The 23044-nt window shown below is 40.3% G+C and overlaps 1 protein-coding gene across 2 annotated transcripts in view; it reads right to left on the reverse strand.

Moving 5' to 3' along the window:
* LOC137185950 (cGMP-dependent 3',5'-cyclic phosphodiesterase) overlaps nt 1-23044 on the reverse strand; it is a 168881-nt gene that overhangs the window by 18625 nt on the left and 127212 nt on the right. For both annotated transcript variants that reach the window (XM_067594512.1, XM_067594513.1), the window contains exons 3-9: nt 9297-9386; nt 8937-9025; nt 5156-5265; nt 4085-4140; nt 3805-3864; nt 3130-3286; nt 2357-2409 (exon numbers count right to left, since the gene is read on the reverse strand). In XM_067594512.1, the coding sequence (XP_067450613.1) occupies nt 2357-2409; nt 3130-3286; nt 3805-3864; nt 4085-4140; nt 5156-5265; nt 8937-9025; nt 9297-9386 (615 nt within the window). The remainder of the gene's footprint in view (nt 1-2356; nt 2410-3129; nt 3287-3804; nt 3865-4084; nt 4141-5155; nt 5266-8936; nt 9026-9296; nt 9387-23044) is intronic.

Raw genomic sequence — 23044 nt, forward strand, 5'->3', positions numbered from 1 at the left:
TATCATTTTTATTACCTTGCAGTAGCATTAAATTGTGAGTAAAGGCTTATTAGTGTGATACTTGTTTCTATAATTTAAAGAAAACACATTTTAAGGATCTCAAAATATGTTATCATACTGAAATAGTGAAGGTGAGAGGATTTACTCAACTATACTTATGATTAGTAATGATTTTCAAATGGTTATACATTATTCTGTAATGGACAGCCTGACTTTTACATACATATTCATATATATTCCTACTAACACGACTACCTTGTATCTGGGGTTTATTTTTAGAATAATGACATTGAGCTCTTCTGATTTTACTCATGAAATTATTGCATCAGCATTCATACCTTGAATATGAGATAAAATACATTATCATGCTGTGATTGTGTTTTAGTGTAAGGTCAAGGTTTTTCTTTTACCCTGAAAGCACACAGTCCCTACATAAACAAGACAAAGTCACTATTAGGTGTCTGCATGTGTATAAATGACAAAGTGTGTACACAATGAGCATCTCTGCTGCTGCTGTGCTCTGTATGACTTGCAGAGTTGCAACCAATTTCCTGCTGCTATGTGTGATGGGAAATGTTTCATTCATAGACTGAAGTGCACACACTAACACACACACACACACACACACACACACACACACACCTGTATGCATGCTGACACAAACACTGCAGGTATATAGATGAGCACACGTACATGCACACACACCCACACACAGTTATAATAGCGGCGTTTCCTCACACAACATTCTTCTCTGTAATCCACAGAGCTGGATGGAGAACAAGCAGGACAGGAATAAACACAAGCCACTGCCAGCACACTCGCCCCCCAGTCACACACGCAAGCACTCGACATGCACACACGTACTCACATACACACACAGCACAAACCTGCACACACATAAAGCATGTCGTTGCACCTACATATAATAATAAGCCCCTCCACCCCCTTTTCCCAAATACTGTTAATCCCATAAGAGCCGCCCCGAGCACTTCCCACCAAACTGACGATTCTTCAGAAGCAACGGTCTCCCGCTCCTTTTCCTCCCTCCCCCCTGTCCTCCCTCTCCCCTCGCCCCTTTTTACAACTGTAACAATAAACAGGCGAAACAAATCATGTCGGATTCAAAATACATTTTAAAACCCCTCCAGACTTTTGCACCACCATGCCTCCCTCCCTCACCCTTCCTTCAGATTCAGGAAAAATACTACAGTTGCATCAAAGGATGACTTTATACACGCAGGCTGCGCTGCTTCAGCAGAGACGTTTGACCCCATGGATCTGGTCCTGTAGCATCCAGGTAGCACAGGGGGGTGTATGGAGGCTGAGGTGGGTCATAATAACTGCTTAGATTTGACCATTCTCACAGAAAATACTCAGATTTTTTAAAAAGGACAAATTAGTTTACAACAACTTTCCATACATATTTTCAGTTATTGAAAATTAAAAGAACAATCTGAAAAAAACAAAAGTAAGCCGCTGATTATGCACCAGAGTCCCTTTAACTAAGTAATCATTTAGTAAAAACAATTAAACTACCTGTGCTTAAGCTGCAAATGTTATTTGTAAAATCTTATTTCCAGATTTTTATATGATTATAAAAATCCAAATTGCCTGTTTTTAATAATCAAGACAAACACCAATAAAGTCCCAGACTTTTTGTTTTTCATGAAAAAAGAGACCAACTAATAATCTATTAGAGAAGAAAAATATTTTGAATCTTCAAAAATTATTTCATGAAGTATATTAGGGCTGCAATTAACAATTGTATATCATTTGGTCAATAATAGTTCAGAAAAAGTAAAAAATATAACAGATTACGTTGAAGTTGTAACCAATAAAACTAAAGTTTAAGTGCTTCCTGTTTTACCAAAACTCAGTATAAAAGTCCTTAATGCTCAATAGTATGAAAAAATAATCACAAGTGCATCTTTGTTCCTTTAACGTAATATAACCTTCAAGTCTCCAATATTTTACTTTATCTCTTTCAATCTCATATTGCTTGAATCTGTGAATATTTCCATACATTGTTATCAGATTGCTTTACATACTGTAGCTGAAGCCTGATATCTACTCTCCTTCCTCATTCTCACCTACACCTCTCTTCCTTCTCTGCAATCAATCACCTCTCTCCCTGCCTCCCTCCTTTTTTACAGGGTGTATCATATATATGGAAGGGAAAGCTGCATACTGTGGGGAGATTGATGAAGTAATTGTGTGATGAAAAGATTGTGGTATAGGTAATGACAGGAAGAAGGGAGAAACCACTGTGAAGGATTTCACGTTTTGCATGTACTGTACGTCTTTAACTCAGTGTGCGTGTGCATGCGGGAGCCTATGAGTGATCTCAACCACTTACATAATTGATGACTTTGAGCTGGAGAGAGGCTGCATCAAGGTCATAGAGCTCACCTAAAAGAGAAAAGGGAGAGAGAGAGAGAGTGACGGGAGGAAAACCAGAGAGGAATAAGGGCAGATTGGCAATAAGAAACACAAGAATGCAGAGCATGTACGCAAGTGGACAGAAAGCAATCCGGTGAAGGATGCGTTGAGACAGAGAGGTCGGGGAAGGGTGAGCAAGAACGAGCTAACAGAGGGACTAATAATGAAGACAAGACTTAGGGTGGAGGGTTATCTGGACTGCCGATGAAGACAGAAGAAAAGAACTGGACAGAGGAGCAGGGACACAGAAAGCAGGGCGAGATAGAAGCTGAGGAAAAACTGAGGAGACTCACATTTGTTGACAATTACCCGCGAGTAAACAATGTTGATGTATGTGTGTGTGCATGGGAACGGCATTAGTGATTCCCGTTCCATTATGCATGAGATTTTGAATAGTGTTTTGGCAAAGCGTTCTGTTTTCACACTGTAGCTGTCACATATTCCTTGTGCCAATGACAGAGTCCATCTAAATTCATAGAGCTTTTTATCCAGATGTGCTTACTCTATTAACGTACCTCACCCCGCATATACAGGTGTGCGCCTGTGCCATTATGTTTGCATTTGTGTTTGCAAATAAAATGAAGGAAATGTAAGATGTATGTGTGTGTGTGAGTGAAAAAAAGAAAAAGCAGTAGGAGTATTTAATGTAACATATTATCTGTGTGTTTGTGTGTGTGTGTGTGTGCGTACCGCAGAGCTGTAGGATGTTGCGGTCCAACTCGCAGTAGTCCTGGTCTGAAACGTTGAGGTGCAGCAGTGCATTGTGGGACTGTATGGGTGAGGGGCTAAGGGGAGGCCTCTGGTAGGATGTCTGAACAACCTGGACGCGCACACACGCCACTGAGGCCTGTGACGCCACGTGTGCGTGCAAGAAACGCACACACAGACACACACAAATTCAGTAAGGATTAAAAAAACATTGAGGGAGAAATTTATTAGACTAAATACTGTCCAACAGCAATAACTGGGGAGTTCCTTGAAGTAAACACCACCAGTTAAACACACATTTTTGGGGAGATATAAAACATCCAGTAGGCAGTAGAATGTTTTTGGAGGTTAAGTGCTAAATGATGGATTTTTCTTTTAGTGATATTCATAAGGTCAATCTAGGACTGAGGGGGATGATATTAACTTTCTTAAGAAATAGAAAGAAACTTTCTGGATTTATGATGTCAGAAATGTACAAGTATGACCAATGAGTTTATAGATAGGCTGTCTTTTACTGTTAAACACCCTGATGGAGGCCCTGTGCCAAAATACATGGATTAAATAAAGAATAAACTCTTCCAGTAATACAGCTAATGTTGCCAAGTTGTTGGTTTTTTTTAAATGGAACGGAGACAGACAGAGAATCAGAGGACTTACATGTTTTTCCAGCATGTTAAGATGCAATTCATCTTGATCAGATAGAGGATTGCAGCCCACCTGCAACACACACACACACACGACAAAAAACAGCTTAATATTATTCCAGTACTTTACATGAGTTTGACTATAGCAGGCTGTGCTGTCTCTGCAGAGTTTATTTTACTGTAAATATCTACCTTTTCATAAAGGAGGAAGCACTGAGACAGGAACTGATTGTTTACTTTATTCTCTAATTTATTGAAAGCCTATTGTGATGCTCTTGAAAGCAAGGACTCACCAGTAAGACAGCGATGGCCTTGCTCCGCTCCTGGTCCAAGATAGGGATGACAACAGCTGAGAGGAAGAAAGAATGAAACAAACAAAGAAAAAGAAAAAGAACTCATTATTAATAAATAATGCACTGATTCAGACAAAACAGATTCTTGGTGCTTTTATTGCCCTTTCATTGTCTTTTTATGTCCTTGTCTCACTCTTAATCTTTATTCTTTTTTAATTATTTTCCCTGCATGTTCTAATACTAATAGAAATATGCAAGGGAAACGAACATGGAAAAAAATAAAGCTAATGTCCTTGCACAACACTGTTTATTTTCTTTTTATTTTCCTGCTCTCTCTCATTGTTATTTTCATTACAGCAGATAACAACAGGAGATTATTATGGGAAAAATAAGTTGGATCGTTGTTGGTGAGTGTTGCTGGATGTGTGGACAGCAGACAACAAAACAGACACGATGTGTTTGCCACATCGCTACCAAACTAAGTCTTATTTCTACAACATATTCATCAGTGGTATTTATTGATCCAGAGAGTGCAGCGTGGTCATGCATGCTTTAGGATATTTCTATGATTATATCCCCCCAGGATTTCCTCTCCTGCATCTCCCCTCTCTGCCTTAGAAAAACAAAACATGTTAATTTAAAGAGGAATGCAGTGTCTATTCATTCTGCTCCATGTGAACTCTTCTCATTTTTTCTGATCATGGACCTTTCATTGCTTTTTTTGGTCTCTTGTCCACAGTTGTTGCCCACGCGGTTCCATATCTCTCCCTCGGCAATCATCATCTCTTGTTCACTACTTCTCTCTACCTCCTTTGGTTTGTTTTTTCCTCCCACGTTCTCACATCTCTCTGCTCCTCTGCATCCACCGGCACACACACACACACACACACACACACACACACACACACACACACACACACACACACACATACACACACTCAGATGTTGGTCCATTTGTCTGTCCACCAGCATCATTCAAGCTCTCCCTACTCAGAAATAAAAGCCCTTTAACACACACACACACACACACACACACACACACACACACACAAGCTGTGCAAACACACACACCTCTTCTGTGTGCTGGTAACGGTGCTGCAAGGCAGATTCTGTATTTCTCTGGCAGTTCGGATGAAGGAAGGCCGGCACACTGACACCGCTTCAGCTGGTCCGCGATACTCCTAAGACAGATGGGTACAAGTTGAGTTTGACTCGGGTTTGAGAAATAGAATTACCTTCATTAGTCACAGCGAGAAATAGAGACGGTCTGTCGGACACTGGGGACACAAAGAGGAAGAGGGGATTTGAAAGACAGTTGGGGCAAATGGAAAAACAATTGCCTTCATTACAAAAACAGACACGTTGTGTTAATTGACACTGACCCAAACAAAGAAAAAGCATGAATAGACCTATTATTCATTGTAAAATTATATGAACTCTACACAACCATTTATGTGTATGTGTGTGTGAGTGTGTTCACATGTGAAGCCAGGTGTGATGGTGGCGAATGTGTCTGTTTGTGTTATATTCAAGACAGACGGCAGCTTTCTCATGCTAAAACATGAGACGAGGATTTATTTATTCTGGACCGACTAGTTCCAGTGGACACAAAGACACACTAATTTGCAGGCATTCACAAAACATGCGGCAACATCACTGCACGCGTCAGTGAGCACACACACACACACACACAGACTCTCTCGCACGAATATGGAAACGAGGGACAAAAGGAAGGAAAATAGTTTCACTCATGCACACAGGTAAATTCATGATCTATGTGCTTCACATGATAATCTATTGAACCCTGTGGCAGCGACTCGCACACACACACACACACATGCACACATAGCAACAGTCACTCCATTACATGCACACAGAGTCTGAAATCCCCTCAAGCCATTGTGGCCAAATCTCTGCATGGTGCATTGATTTATAAGTGTCTATTTATTTCAGTTCACTGAGGAATAGCCCACTTTGGTCAGAAAACATTCTTATTGTAGTTTACTATTGCGGCAAATACCTTTGTGTAATGTCTTTGTTCAGAGCAGCTTTCCTGCACAATCATCGAGTCAATTCATACTGGGATGAGCAAAGAGCGAAAAATCTCCTATTGGCAGTAAGGAACAACACTATAATTTAGTGTTATCTGTGCACATATGACAATATATGAATGAGATGATAAAATTTATGTTAAAACGTCCGGTTTCGCAGTGAGTAGATAAGATACTGATAAGGTCACTTAAAACTTCAAATCTGCTTGCTGTGCAGTACAGAGGCTGCAGGCCAATGAGCAGCATTTAGCAGCAACAATACCTCAAACTGAATAACATATAGGTCAAGGCTGAGGTGGTGGGTGTTGTGTTTACAGTTTGCAGTGTGGAGGCTAGTGACATAAGTTAGCAGCAGAGGCAGGAAATACATGCATGCAGCTGGACTTTTAAAAGGACTAATCAATGTGTGTGTGTGTGTGTGTAGGTGAGCACTCACAGAGATCAGCTGATAATTAATTGATCGGAGTGGTGCTAATGGCTTTACATTCCTGTCTGAACCTACATTATGAGCTTCATTTGTCATAACTGCTTAACCATCATTAAGAGACACTGCAGTTCCTAACAGCTGATGATGTGCTAATGTGCAAAAGCATCTGGATTGATTTCTGCGAAATCTGGATCATTATGTCTTTCTTGAGATATACGTATTTAGTTAAGGTACTGTAATGTGCAATTTTCTGGAGTTTTGTAGATGACAGATGGTCAGACGTAAGTGAAATCATTCCTCTCTGGTTTAAGGAGCTCAGGAGGAGCTGTATTATAACTCTCTATGTGTTTGTCCATATGTTTGCTCATTCATGCATTTTAGAATACAAAACTCTGTAGGGGAATTGCAGTATCACTTTATGTACTCTCTGAAACACACAAATTGCAAAAAGTCAAATAAAGGAAAACACAGTGACTCAAAAGAGGGAATATGAGAATGAAAACTAGATGTTATCATAACAATGAACTATTTATATTGGATTGCAGACCACCCTGTTCTGAGGTCACAGGTATTGTCTGAGGGCATGTACGACATCAAGCCAGTTACTCATTTACAACCATTTTATACTTGTTTAGTAAAGGTGATATATATTTCAGTCTCATCTGTTGGCTATTAGAGTGTACTGGTGTTAAATTTAGTCATCTTAGAATGAAAAGTATGCGTAACTGAAGATTTTTAATCCAAACTATTACACATTTTAATGATTAGTACATAAATGCATGATGATTCTTACAAATTGAATGTTGTCATATTTATATAAAAGGGCAAAAATCAATTATCTGCAATCTGTCAAAAACTATGAGTAGCGAGTTTCACAAAATGGAAACAAGTTTAATATTTTAGACGGACATTGAAACAAAACTAAAAAATTTATCTCAACAGTTGTGCAACTGCATTGTGTAAGTGCCTCTATTCTGTATTTTTCAAACCTTGAACTCTGTGTGTCTGCTTATTGCAGTATTTCTAACAATAGCTTGTTTGGCTGTGAGACATCAGTTATCTTGTGCACAACAAATAGTTTAGAGGATAAACAATAATGGAAGCTGCCTTGGTTAAGGTTGATTGTGTATTTGTGTGTATGTGTGTGTGTTTATCGAGGTCCAGTTAATGGGTTTGTATGTATTAGCGAGTGGGCTGGAATGAGGCTCAAACAAAGTGGCCTTCTGCTTCTCAGATGGGTTTGTTGAGTGTGCGTATGTGTGTGTGTATGCCAAGGTCTTGATAACAGGCTTATATAAGCAGGTGAATTGGAGGGAGACAAAAGTAACAAAGGGTCCTGTAGCTCTTTTAATATCCCTGCTACCCTGCTCTACCCTGCACACAGCACGGATGAATCTGTGTGTGAGTGCATCAAGTAGTATGTGTGTGTCACAAAGTGAATATGTGTGCGCATACACGCGGTCTGTGCTCTTGTCCTTGCGTGTTCGTGTCTGCATAAGCATGTGTGTGTGTGATCCCGTGTTTGTGAGGCAACGAGCTGTTGGAAAAAAGGGTTCTTGTCTGACAGACAGTTTCATCAATAATGTAGTGTTGGTTTTTGCCATCGCCTGGGCAGCAGTCGCAGTAGCACACAGGGTTGTAGAGCTTCAGAGAGCACTTAAGAGAGGAGAGGATCGCCGTGTCTCACTGAGGGACCCCGGGCACTGTCACCTCAGCTATTAGCCCTGCAACGCTTCCAAGGGGAGAGGGATTGAAGGTGAGACAGAAAGAGGAGCGTCGGGAATGGGAAGGGGGGGAGTAGACAGACCGAAACGCAGCCGGGTTAGTGCTTCATGGCTCTTTGGGGAGAGAGAAGGCTGAGAGGAAAAAAAGGGTAAAGGCAGACTGATGCAGTGGGGTGGGAAGGTGGAATAGCAGATGGCAACAGAGGGAAAGAGGCTCTCAGAGAGATGAGATACACAACAGAGAGATGTGTAATAAGAGGGAAAAATAAGGGAGATATAGGGAGAGTTTTTAAATGCGAGAGCAATAGAGATGGAGGGAGAAAAGAAAGTGTGGTAAAAATGAGAGGGTAAGAGAGACAATCTGGGATGATGATGTAATTATGGGCCGCAGGGTTCATATTCATCCAGGTGACACCTGCTTTTCACACAGAGAAAACCACCGTCTCCGTTTCCCCTCTTCATCTCTCCCTTGTTCTACTGCTTCTCTAGGTGTCGCTGCCGTCAACAACGCTGCAGAGAATGAGCGCGCAGCGGCGGTGAGACGAAACATCTGCAGCTTGCTGCATAGAGTCACGTGCGCACACACACACACACACACACACACACACACACACACACACACACACACACACACACACAAAACAACACACCTGATCTTTCCCTCCTGTGGCAGTTCATGTGGCAGGTCATCAGATAGTAGCCTCAAGTCTCCCTCCAGCATGTAGACGCATACACACTCCTGGAATAAAACACACATATACATGCACAATCATCTCTAATATTAATCAGATTCTAATTAATTTCATGAGTGATGAGCCTCATCCATTCGCAACAAGGCCTGGGCCTCTGTTCCTTGGTCTTATGTCAGGACTGAGACATTTAGCTCCACCACTCTGAATACTAACAGGAAGCCTTTTTTTGCAAGTAATAAATCAAGGACATTTCAATTATGTTCAGCTGTTTGTGCAAATGTAGAATTTACATGTGTGTGTGTGTGTTTGTGCAAATACCGTGCTGGGTAGCAGCTCCTGTATGCTGTCTCGAAGGGCAACTCGCAGCGAGCGCGCGTCGACAACCGCCGCCAGCCGCAGCAAAGCATCCTGAGGAGGGAGACAAACAGATGCCCTGATGTCTGTTTGCTTGTTTGTTTATGATCTCAATGTGTGGCTTCAAAAACCCGAGGCCTTGTCTATAGTTTTGTCTTTCTGTAGGCACAAGGTTTATGTTGCAACTGCTCTTCCCCAGATATTTAGCTTGGCAGGCTGCAACGGCCTCCGAAACAATATTTAAACTGTGTCACACTCAGTAAACGTAAAGCAATCTGTGCCTGTTGGAGGCACTTAAAAATTAACTGAAGTCAGACGTCGTCAGGGATTACTGGAGTTAGTTTTGCTCTTCAGGACACGTAATGCTCTTGTTTCATTTTGGCACTGTGAAAACCAAGCACTCGACAATTCATTTGTAGGGTTTGCTCGGCGGATGATTATTCATGAAATGAAAAAGTGTGTGGCGCTACTGCCAGCAAAAATGTCATGGTTCACAAATCACATAACATATATTCGCTTTTTTTTGGTTGCTGCTGTTTTTGAAGATTCAATAAAAACACTTTCCTTGATGGAGCGTGGTGGTTATCGTAATTAGATTTGACCTCTGATCAGTCTGATCAAATTCAACAAGAGCCAATCTACTTTTATCTCTTACGACTTTGATTTATCATCTTTCCACATCAAAAATCACAACACCCAGAAATCCTAAAGACAAAGAAAGAAGAAGTCACTCCTCTTCACAGTAACTGTAAGTATAAAGCGTTGTCTGACCAAATACAGAGGCAAAATCTCAAAACACACAAAAAGCAGGCAGAAGTAGTTGTGTGAGGAATGAAAAGGGGAAAAGTTCAAACGCTGCTACTTTCTCATCTCTGCACACCTGCCCAATTGCTGTGTGAAGTGGGAGTTGGATTGTTGGTTTCAGAAAGTTACAGGCTGTCAAACACAGAGACACCAGCTGACAGTCTGGCAAGCACTTTGTTTGAAGCATACTGACGCTTTCAAAGGGACAATATGACTCAAAGGTGAGAGGACTTTGTTTTCTTCAGGTGCTCTAAAACGAGACGGAGGTAAAGGAATAGGAAAACGGGAGAACTGATCTGAGATAACAGGGGCAGCTTATATTCTATGGCCACGCATGATTGAGTTTGTGCCTCTAGGATTTTACATTTGCAACCTTCCATAAACATTAAAAACATAGGCATATAGAAACACACCATGTAGCGACCACATCTTTATCAGATGAGAGCTCCTAACATCCCATGTGACAGTTATAAATTCCAACCGGAATATTTACACTCTGCGTGCAGTCTACTTAAAACCCTACGAGTTCCAGTTATCACACTGCATTATTATTACATGTAACCGCAGTGTAAATAAACATCTCGGCGGGACTTCAAAATCTGATCAAAGCCTAGAAAAACAGTGGAAGAAATCTCGGAGGCTTAAGACGCCGCAGATTTTAAAACTGTGTACTGAATATAAATTGGAAAGAGGACGATAATGTTGAAAATATAGCCCGTGACTGCGGGATCATCCTCTTCTCAACAAAGCTGTTTGTCGCACAGCGCAGCCAAAGAGAAGAGCATCTTGTCCTTTTTTTGATTGTACGATACCACAATGGTATCTCGAGCTGTGCCTGCTAGGGGGCATATGTCCATATGCCACCCTCTCTTTTATTTTTCCTCTTTCTTTGTCACCCTCCATTTACTCCTTTCTCCTCCGCCTCTCACTCACATTCAGTCTGTTTTCGACATGGAAGACAAGGGAACGGGGGAACGGGTGGCGGTGGCAGCGGCGGTGAAGGAGAAGTGGGGAGATGCTGGTGGAGGAGGAGAGAGGGAGTTGGGTCAAGGAGTGAAGGAGGAGAGGAGAGGAAAAGGGAGAGATGGAGAGAGAGTGGAGAGTCTTGTCATGCCTGAGCACTCAGTGTTGGTTATTACATATGATTAAATATGATTAAATGCGATTAGCTTTGATCACTCAATCAGCCTGCCAGAGTGCTGTTGTAATGGAGTTGGAGCTCTGCCAGCAAATGTGTGAGTGTGTGTTTGTGTCCGAGAGAGAAAGAATTTGAGAGTGTGTTGCATCTTAAGCCGTGGATCTTGAAATATTTGCGCAAATCCCGATAAGTAATGTTTGATCGAAAGTAGATTTAAGCAGCAGACAAACAACAAATGTCTCCCCTTCCTCCCAACTCTGCTGTCAAGAACTCGTCGAGGATAGACGCTGAAACCTGCCGTCCTTTGTGTGTGTGCGTGTGCGTTTGTGCACACGCGTTACTATCAATAAGACGTATGCCTTGGTAAATGTCAGACTCTGTCTTATGACCTTTCACAATCATTTCTCGCCATAAACCTCAAACCATCTGTTATATTAATTTACCTGCTTCTCCACCCATCATCATCATCTCTCTCTCACACACACACACACACACACACACACACACACGCATATGCACAGAAATCCAACCACCCACTCACCAGTTTCTGATGCAGAAATCATGACACACACACACTATTTTTTTCTTAAGCTTGTAGAGTAATCACTGCTTTAACTTTTTCCCTTATTTTTTTATTAATGAAATTTATTTTTAACATAATGTAACTTTGTGCAATTTTTCTTCTCTTTTATAAATTTACTTCCATTTTGTGACTGTCAGGTGAAACCCAAAATATCAGTTTTTCAGAAACCGAAAAGAAAAGCCTTGACTTTTAAAATGATCAATGCACTTTAGGAGGTTACTCAGTGGGGATTTGAAAGGGTCACTGCAGGACAAATTGCATAGAGGACAATGTAATCCTTCAGTTAGTACAAAACTGAAGCATGACAGTTTCCAAAATTTTGAATGAAACCAGCAGTCATTTCATTACACTAACACGATTTGTTTTTCCCCTAATGCCATTTCAATTTATGTGAATTTGGCCAAAGCTTTTATCTGTATTGAAAATGACATAACAGAGTACTTTTTTTTAAAAGTCGAGACTCAAATCCTATGACCATGTGGAGGGCCATTATGATAATAGTGTATATTAATTATTTTCATTTAATTATTTAATTTTAGAAATACTTTCATACATTCGATATTCATTAATGTCATGTATAATTTGTTACTCATTTGATGCAGAAAGTATTGTCCAGCTGTAGTATGCAACAAGATGAATAACCACAACTAAAATGTTATATTTCTATAAATGTCACACTAATGCACGCTGTGAATTATGGGACTTGTTTGGCATTGTCTGTCTGCCTCTTCTCCTCTAGTTTTACCCATTACATCCCATCTCACCAGTCTAGCTGGGCCCCTAAATTTTTACATTGATCTCCAGGTTTCCTGTCATCAGCGTGTAGTCTTTGCTGTTGTCTTTATCTGCAGCATTTCTAATCACGCTGAGCGCTCTGACATTTTGAAGGTCACCTGTGATCAACGTAACCAAAACACAGAGCCCCCCCCCTCTCACACACATAAACACACACACACATACATTTTGCATGTCTCTGTTAAGATACAGTACTGCTGGTGTCAAATAGTCAGGCCAGTTACTGTGGCTCATTGTCCAACTCACTGGTTCTCCTCTGTTTACCACCTCACATTTTGCACATCGTACTCATCACATAAAACTGTAATTGACAGAGAAAATTGAGGACAGTGATGTATGGATTATTTACAGACCGTCATCAAGAGGACGATTCATTAATAATGACAGTATAACAGGCTAACGGTAATTATTATTAATGATCATATGTTCTATCATACTTCCCTGTTTGATTTGTACTTACTACAAGTTTTCAACTGTAGGCAGAAAGGTATTAAGTTTCCGAAGTGTGCACTCCTCTCCTGCAGGAGTTACGCTCAATTTGCTCGTCAGGAGGACTCTTAAGCCTAAAACATCTCTGTGAAGCTGCTCCGCGGCCAGCATGAAAAGCCAACAACATAGTGGTCAGCCCTCAGGTATAATGGTATGGAAATTAGACTGTAGTGAAGCAGGACTTGACTGTTGAAGAAAATGCCGACCTGCTAATAAATACTGTAGGTAAAGAAGAAGAAGAAGGAAAAAAAAAAACAGGAGCAGGAATTTTATCCTCTCATTCAATATTTTCCCTGAACTACAGCAGACATAAATCAGAGTTAAAAAAGAGGGAGGCAGACATTTGGAGCATAACTCCAGGAGGAAAACTCACTGAAAAGTTTAATCAACTCTGTCTACATGGACAGAGCTGTAGCAAGCATAAAGCCAAATCAGCCCTGTGTAATGTCGAGATAATTTCCTACTGAGCAGAAGTAGGCCAGATAATGTTTGCACATTCTTTCTAAGTTTTTTTTTTTTTTATCCTGCTCTGGCTGCTTGGTGACTTGGGGTTTTTGGCACATACAGTAGAACAATACATTAGTTTATACTTTATATTGTATGGAGCTTGACAGTTTGTACCGTCTGATTTCTACTGTAGTATTTTCAGGCTGGTTTAAACAAAATGACTCCCCACAGCTACTTGACCCAGCTCTGCTCGTCAGTTTTCATCTTCAATGTATTTTCGCTGTCTGGTGTGAAACCATAATTGCACAAATACTTATACAGTTGTATTCTGCAGCGCGGGGTCTGCTCTCTTGAGGGGCTCCTCATATCAATCCAGGAACAGCAGCAGGCAAAAGGTTCAGCAAGAAGCTGATTTGAGCCCCTGAGGAGCAACCCAGTGAGATATGGAATATGCATGATGTGAGGCGTAAGAAAAACGCTACTGCAAATATATATTATGAACAAGGAATAATAATAAAATGAGGCTGGAGTGAAAGCAGCACAACCAGTTAACAACATGGTGGCATGTAAGAGTGAATGAATGAGGAGATGACAAGTTAAATATTGTGAAATTTCATATAGTTTGGAAAATTTACCTCCTAAAGCGAGAAAGGGCTTTTATATGAGATGGCTATTATTTCTAATTTCTCCTGTTTTATACAGTAAGCACATTCTATTACATTTCATCAGGAAGCCTCCCTGTTTTCTGATCTGTTTCCTTTGCCATGTTGATTATATGTTTGTTGTCAATGCAAACTCAACACATCCTCCATCTGTTTCAAACAACGTAAAATGCTTCAAGCTGATGGAGAATAATTCTTTCACCCATGTCTATTTTTTAAGATTTCACTCATTTCCAATCATATATCTGAGAACTGACTTTTCTTTAACAGTTAAGGCGCATACTCTGTGTTGATCAGCCTCGTGTGCATTAATGTGGCATTATCGGCCCTTTTTTGAAAAACTAGCCTTGACAATGAGAATAAAGTGAGACACAACAATGTCCTCCTGTTGTGCCCTCCCATCTGTCTCCTCAAAACTATAATTATCATCAAAGTAAATCACGTACTCTCCCTACGATCAATAAAAATCAGCCACTTCCACAGCCACATGAAAAATAATTCTATGAACAAGACATTAATAAGATCCTTTAGGAAAATAAATGTCCTTTGAGGATTAAAGTTTGTGCCTCAAGATTTCTGGCACCTAATGGGAACCTGGTTAGTCTTCATACTTCCTTTAAGTCATTGTCCCAGGTGTCAATTGTAGGTAAATTCCATTAATCTTAGAGAAAGGGCAGCACAGGATATGAGTTGTATTCCACATTAGTAAATGAATTCAGTTCTGGATGGCTGAGTCAGAGTTAACTCGACGTGAAACACTCAAATATCCACACATTTATTTTTCAGGCTTTTGTTTTCATTATAATTATAAATTACGCCCAATAAGTTTACAAATGGTTTCAAATGTGAAACAGCCTCACATTACTTAGTGCTTAATCATACTTGTGGATGTATTGAAGGTAATGCATTCATTTGAGAAACAGATTTTAGATTAGCCAGTTAGGCTGAATACTAATATCCTCAATTGGCCACATTAGATAAAGACCTAGCTTAGCTAAAGACTCGACCAGGAGGATTATTTTAAGGAGCTAATTGGAGCCTTTAGGGTTACTCCAGTATTTCTTATCGCCTGCATTGTTCTCAGAGCTGTCTAACTCAGTGAATCAAGCCAATTTGCATTTCAAGAGGTTTACAGTTCGACCTTGATCTAACAGCAAGAGGATGAAGGGTAATGGCATCCCACTTGCAGATGATTAAAGGCATCCTCCTTCATGCCTATAGATTTTTATGTAAAATCAACAGTTTACATGCTCCGACAAGCCCCTAGGTGCCTTTCAGCAAATCACTAGCTTGCCCACTCCCTCACCTGCTGCATGTTTACACGTGGATGTTGAGGTCGACAGTGGACATACCGTTGACGCTCTTTAACATTTGAGTGAAGTGAATTTCTGATGCGCATCCATCAGTTGCTGAGAAAGAGAGGAGAGCGAGGACGAACACATGTAAAAGACTGAATTAGTGTGTCTGTCTGAGTGTGTGTTTGAGAAAAAGACAGACGGAGGCAAGGACACACACACACACACACACACACATGCACACACATGCACACACACACACACACACACACACACACACACACACACACACACACACACACACACATGCACACACACGCTCAGCATGGCCAGAGGGAGGCTGGTGGTGTTGCAGTGGGTCCTGGTTGTTATTCCAACAGAGCTGGGTCTCCAGTAGCATCACTAACATACTGGAGACACATGCACTGTAGAATACAGCCAAGCCATGAAGATGGGCCCCGCCGTGCACATATACACACAAGCACACACACACACACACACACACACACACACACACACACACACACACACACACACACACACACACAGCGTCCCCGTGATATTTCCAATAATAAAAATCAAAGTGCGGAGCAATCTTTTGACGAAAAAATGTCAACACAGTCAAACAGAGATTCACAATTCACTAAACTAGCTAATTAACTAACTTGTATGTCTTTGTATGTGTGTGTGTGTGTGTGTGTGTGTGTGTGTGTGTGTGTGTGTGTGTGTGAGAGAGAGAGAGAGACAGAGAGAAAAAGTGAGGAAGCAAGAGACAGAATTTTGAGTTTTGAGTGAAATGTATTAAACTGAGACCAGCCAACGGACCATAATTCATAAATATTTCCTCAGGATGACTCGGGGGAAGTGGATGATAGACAGAAAGAGGGAGAAACAGAAATTCAGACCAGAAAGTACAAGTAGAAAGGCAAGAAGAGACAGACTAAACAGGGCAACTCAATCCCATAAAGACATAAAACTGCTTGCTGATGAAATTCACACCTTGCTTAGAGGAGAGAGACAAATCGCTGAGGCGTTGCAAGAAAGTTTGGAGAGAGGCCAAAACACACAGATACAGAAGATGAACCTGCTCATACAAGACTTTACAGTGATTAGATTAATTCACTTTGGTTACTTTACATCCAATCTGTGCTCTATGGTTACTGTGCTCTTATAATAACAAGCTACGACTCCGCGTATCACACTTTTTGGTAGTATTACCAAGACTTTGTATCTTAATTAAATACTCGCAGCCAAATTTCATATGAGCTCATCTATAACAAATCATATAAAATTGATTTGAATCAGACCCACATGCAATAACACTGGGTAATAATATTCTGGCAGAAATTAACGCCTGCCAGTCCAAGACCACTTCAGCTTCTCCAGAGATAACAGCAGACAGCTGTTCTCATCTGGTCTCATCAATATGAAATTTTCATTAAAAAAGAAAAAGAAAGAAAGAAAGAAAGAGGTAAAACAGAGCAGCCTCTTGTACCAGCTAAGCTCAAATGTAGCTTTGTTTGAATGTAGTAACCCTAGTAAAACAAGCTGCACCATACAATTTAATTACAACATAGTTAAGATACAAAAGTTACACGTCCCCCCTGCCCCCTCCTCTAAGTCGATCCTTATTAACTGTTGTCACAGTGGGGTGGGAGCAAATTGCTTAACATCCCCTGACATTTATGATGACACTGACCTGCACACTCACTGTTGTGTTACACAGTTAGCGTTAATTGGATTAAACAAGGGCTGAGGAGTGATTTTATGCTGCACTCACTTGAGACAGGAATTAGTGCTGGCACCACTTGTAACAGAAACTACAAAAACTCTTTAGGCGTTGACTTTGGCACAATAATTTAACCATGATGGAAGGTTTTCTTTATGTTTTTATGCATAATTCGGCTATCCTCACCTTAGTAAACATTTAAGTACAAGAAAACAATTAATAAATGATTGTTGAAATATAAATGAGGACAACAACATGTACCATTTATAGTTCACAAGTGATGACATGCATCACTTTCTCCTTTTTGATAACACAGTCTGTTTTAAATATCTTACTTTCTGTCAATCGTCAGTAGTGGCTTTCTATCCTATTTTATTCAAATGCCGTTCTAGATGAAATATCACGCTGCCACAATGTTTTGATTATGGTCAAATTAGTTAAGTTGTAGCGTAAGCAGAGAACAAAGTGGTGAGTTAGTGTTGACTTTATGTTAAAACTTCATATCAAACTTATGTTCAGATGGTGAAACAGGCTGCCAAAGATTAATAATTAAATTTAGTGGCTGTATGTGTGTATGTGTGAATCCTGGTTCAACTGTTTTGCTGCATGTTCAAGAGTTAATCCTCCATCATTATGTTTAAAACACCATGTTTGATATTTTTTCTTACTGGCATTTTTGTAATAATACCAATGTATTATATTATGTTATATGCAGATTTCCATTGTTACAGTGAGCTGTTCCTGTATCTGAATGTAATGCATGCACAAAAAGTATATAAAATGATACCAAATCACTAGCAAACTATCAAGTCTTTGTTTAAAATTCAAATTCAGACTTAAAACATTTATTTCTGCTTGTTATTTTTAGCTTAGCCCCTCTGTCATTGGTATCTTATTGATCAAAAGGAATTTGAATTTATTGAAAGGATAGCCCCTTGAGATGTAGCATATATAGGTCATATGGAAACAAATACAAAATTATAGAACACATACAAACCAAAACAGCATTGCATAACAAACATATACTGCAAATACACAGATACAGACAGCACGCTCACTGTCTCACTGTTGTACAAGAAATGGATACAATGACCCGGATAATGAATTAATTACGTCAGCATAAAGTGCAATTGAAGCAGTTGGATTGTAAGTACACACCAATTAAAAGCATAAACAGGTTGTTTTATGATGAGATAATAAAGATGTCTTGAAGCAGCGGAAAGAGATAATAGATCTCAGAAAATGAGGAAGATTATTCCAGTCGGATGGAGCTTTGTATTGGAATAACCTGCATCTGACTTCTTTGAAAATTCTGGGGACAAAAAACAAAAAGGGATATTACACGTGTCTGAGTGGATATTGAGATCTACATGGAACCAAAAATGGTTTCAAATAGGAAGGCCAATTAAAGTAAACACATTTGAAGATGAACTGAACCCAGTGAAATTGCCTGGAATAATTATGTGTCCAGCCAGCTAATTCTGCGTGCAACTGTTTATTCCTGCTGATGAGTGTCTGTGTGAGTAAATTAATGAGTCATTTTGCTGCGTGTTTAGATGTGTGTTATGTCTCCTTTTGTTTCAGGTGGTGACTGAGCAACATCAGCATCCTTTGTACTGTGTGACTCTTCCTCTGTCATTGCCTCTGGTGGTGGTCATTGTCTGTGGTGATTAAAGCGGCACTAATGTTCCTGCGTTGGGTGTCATCCCTCCAATTTACACTGATGATGACGACAATGACGATGGTCACCAAGTTGGTAGTGATGCCCCTTCATTATATCTGAAAGTTTCACCCTGGTGTTCTCATTTTTTGTGTTAATGCACGTTGTTAAATTTTGTTAACAATGTTTGATCTGCATCATGAGAGGATTGCTGTGTTTTAATAGTTTCCATGTGTTATTTGACAAACTGGTTATAGGCTACACAAATAATAAACTTTTTATAACACCTTAAGGTCCCTACAAAATGTTTTTGTTAGTAGTGATGCAGTAAAATGCTAAGCACCTTGTCTGATTTAAATGGCTCTGATTGTCATCACAGAGGGACTGGCCTCCTCTCAAATGTCAACAACTGCCAATCAGAGCTGTCTAAATATCATGGCCATTCCAAAATTACCTTGTGGAAACGCAACAGACGTGTTGTGTACGATAACACCTTTGTTAGAGATAATAATACCTGAACTCGCCTACTTTCTCTCAGTCTATCAGCACTGCAGTGAGGAGCTTTTTCAAAGCCCAGGGCAGGAAACAGGGAGACTGATGGGAGTGCACTGGAGGAAAACAATGGTTCTTTCTCATTCACACAAACTCTGGCAGGGCGGCCACAATAATGGTCTCCATTCTTCATCCTCATCTACTCTCTCATTTGTTCTCAACCTTTCGCTCATCTGTATCCGATTCACGCTCTTCCTCTCTGTCACTGTGTTCCCTCTAATGGTTTGCATAGTCTCACTGTTCACAGTCTCCACCCCTACCAGTTTCTCTCCGTCTCTTTGTCACCTGTCTGTTTCACCATTTGTCCCTTACAGTACATCTCATTATGTATCTCTCTTTCTCTCTTTTCTTGCTCTCTGGCTCTCTGCTGCAGGTGTGCAGGTGTCGTCATATGGCTGTTGTTCTATTTTAATCTGACTCTTCTGTTCAGGAACATACACCCACATGCTCTCACCATTCTCCTGGCTCCATTTCACTCTCTTTTCACTCTTTTTCCTCCACTGGTTTGTTACCCTGCACAAACTTCCACTTTTGGCTCAATTTCTCTCGCTATTCTAGCGAACGTTTTTCCTCCCTTGCTGTTATCATCTATGTATCTATCTTTCTATCCATCTAAAGAACAACACCTTTGCAGCAGAATCAAAAATGCCTGGACTTTCTGAGGCGTGCTCAGACCAGGCAACAACTGTTGCTGCCCAGGGAACTGCTTGCATAGTAGACAACCAAATCTCCATGGATACAGATATCACAGTTACCACGTAGTTCACAATGCAGCACTTGATAATGTCAAACACAACAAGATGGCTGTGAGTGTGTTTCAAACATCCAGCACTCATTCTGCCTCCACATTTGCCTGTTTTGCTTTCAAAAACTGGTTCCACTAGTAGGTTGTTACGCTGAAACTACAGTGAAAAAGATGTTATGATGACACTATTATTGCTTTATTTCCTTAATACTAAATACAGGTTAAAAAAAAAAAAGAAAACATCTGATATGTGTATTTGAGTGTAGTTAGTTGTGTTGAGTTTATGAGCTGTTATTAATTTTCCAGAGGAATTTTCTTGCAAGAACTTTTAAATCCTCCATATATGTCAAATTGTGTGCTTGCCTATAGATGAAGTTTACATTTTGGCACATTATGTTATGTTATGTTATGTAATTTTTTAATTCTTTCCTTTTCCAGGAACTTAATAAGTATTTACAGTTACATATCTGTTTCTTTCTGGTAAATCTTAGAAACAAATGTAAACAAATGTTATGTTATGAATGTCGCTGAATCTCCCCCCACAAAAAATTTGAAATACTTTTATTTTATACTTTGTACTGCACAACTTCATCTTCTCATGTTCTTGCTGGTTTTGTCTCTGCTTTTGTGCTTTCTCCAGCTTGGCTATCTAGATGTACAGCAAACGGCTGCTGGAATCAGTCATGTTTGAAAATAGTTGCGGAGTTGGAAAATCTGAGCGTCTGAGTCACAGACTGAATCTGTTATGTCACATCACTCATGGGGACGTGTGGGGCTTTAGAGGCGCTAGTAGCGACCCATGGGATTTGTTTGGCAACAAGTAAAAGAGCCTCATCTGAACCCGTCTTTAACTATGAGGTGTGATGATTAAATTGATAAGAAGCAGCTGTTTCTTAGAAATAACAGACTTGGTGAAAACTGAGTGATAAATTAAAAAGGCTTTGAGGTGATTTAACACTCAGCAGAATAAAAGGAAAACTGCTAATACCTGCTGTTTTCCTGTTTTGGGGTGTTTGCGTTTCTGATGTCATGTTTTCACTTATCTAACCTGAGGCTGATATTGGCATGTTCACATTAACCTGCCAGCTAGATAATAACTGCAACCAAAGATATGACTGGTCTCTGCTGTAGAGAGATATGTAAACGAATTACAGCAATTAACAGAGTCACTTTTTTCAAGCAGACCTATAATTTTCAGTCTGGCTGTAAAACGTTATTTGCTCACAGCTAAATCTCCAAAAGATTTCCACAATGGCTGCCAGGACATTTGTGACACAACTGCAAATGCTGCAAAGTATACATCTCCCTTCTGAGTCTGTCTTTAATTCACTTCATTATCAACACTACAATCTCCTGTTACAAGAGGAAGGAAGTCAGGAATACCTTCACACACGCAGAAACGGAAAGAAACAGAGAGGTGTATTCCCTGTGTTCTCATGCTCATCTTGTTATTTTAGCCACAGAGCCTTTCACCCGACTCCAGCCTTCTGTTTACCATGTCACTGTGTGAAAGGCTGTGTGTGTGTGTGTGTGTGTGTGTGTGTGTGTGTGTGTGTGCGTGTGTGCGCATGAGATCCAGCTTCAAAGTGTACACCTGGGGCAGGTATTGTACATGAATGCAGCAAATTACTAATGAAAATGTATTAATTGAATTAGAAACACGCTGTGATTAGTTCACACAGACAAACACACATAAATGGAAACACGCACAGGTGCAAGCTCACAAAAGCTCACAAATTTAATGACTGAATAACTCATACACAAACATAAACACATTTAGATGCAAAGAACACACACATACTGTACATATGCACAAAGGGACACCTACTAAAGCAAGCACATACTGTCCAAGGTGACTAATTTGATTTGATATGATTGATTTTGTTTTGTTGTACTGTCTTTCACAACTAACAAGATTTAGAGGCTTTGTGTATTTGTGTGTGTGTGTGTGTGTGTTTTTTTCTATGTGTATGTGTGTGTGTGTGTGCGTGCATCATGCCATTGTTTAGGGGTAGAATAAATTTCCTGTTAGAAATTCCAGGGTGGACTCCCTTCTGGGAGCTTCCCTGTTTATCTGTGCAGGAACACAGACACACACACACACACACACACACACACAAGCATGACAATACAATGCCTCAGTCCCCCGATGTTATATCTAATTCTCCTTGACATTACACTCACCTCTCCTTTTCCTTTCTTCCTCCCTCAACCCCCCTCCCTCCATGCATCCCTATCCATCTTTTCTCCTTCTGGGTCATCACATGTCCCCTTGGCCCATCCCCTCCTTTCCCATGACCTCTTTTCCTCACCTGTGTCTTTCCCCTTTAAAAACATCTTGGGTCACCTTGAGCAGTGTGTGTGTGTGTGTGTGTGTGTGTGTGTGTGTGTGTGTGTGTGTGTGTGTGTGTGTATGAATCTGTGGTGGAGACACCAGGACTAGTAACTGCACGCTGCACTGAAATAGAACAGGGTTACTCCCCAAAAAGTATTTCTGAGAAATATGATGCAACTGTTGTGGTATTTGAGAATTACTGACATAAACAACGGTGACATTTGGCTTGATTTGGCCTGTGCAAACACACTCCTTAACCTTTCATTTGAATGCTGATGAAAAGGTGTGTTTGAGATGATGGGAAGTGGTTGTAAGGATGAGGGGTTGGGCAGTCTTCCTGTTCATGTAAGCCATAAATCTCTGCTACGCTTGTGTATACACATATCCTGAAAAAAGGGAACTAGGTTTCTGAATGAAAGAAGGATAGGATATGGAGAGAAACTAAAACTGAGAGGGACTGAGGTGGTTTCAAGGTGAA

Source organism: Thunnus thynnus, chromosome 7, assembly GCF_963924715.1.
Source record: "Thunnus thynnus chromosome 7, fThuThy2.1, whole genome shotgun sequence".
Lineage (NCBI taxonomy): Eukaryota > Metazoa > Chordata > Actinopteri > Scombriformes > Scombridae > Thunnus > Thunnus thynnus.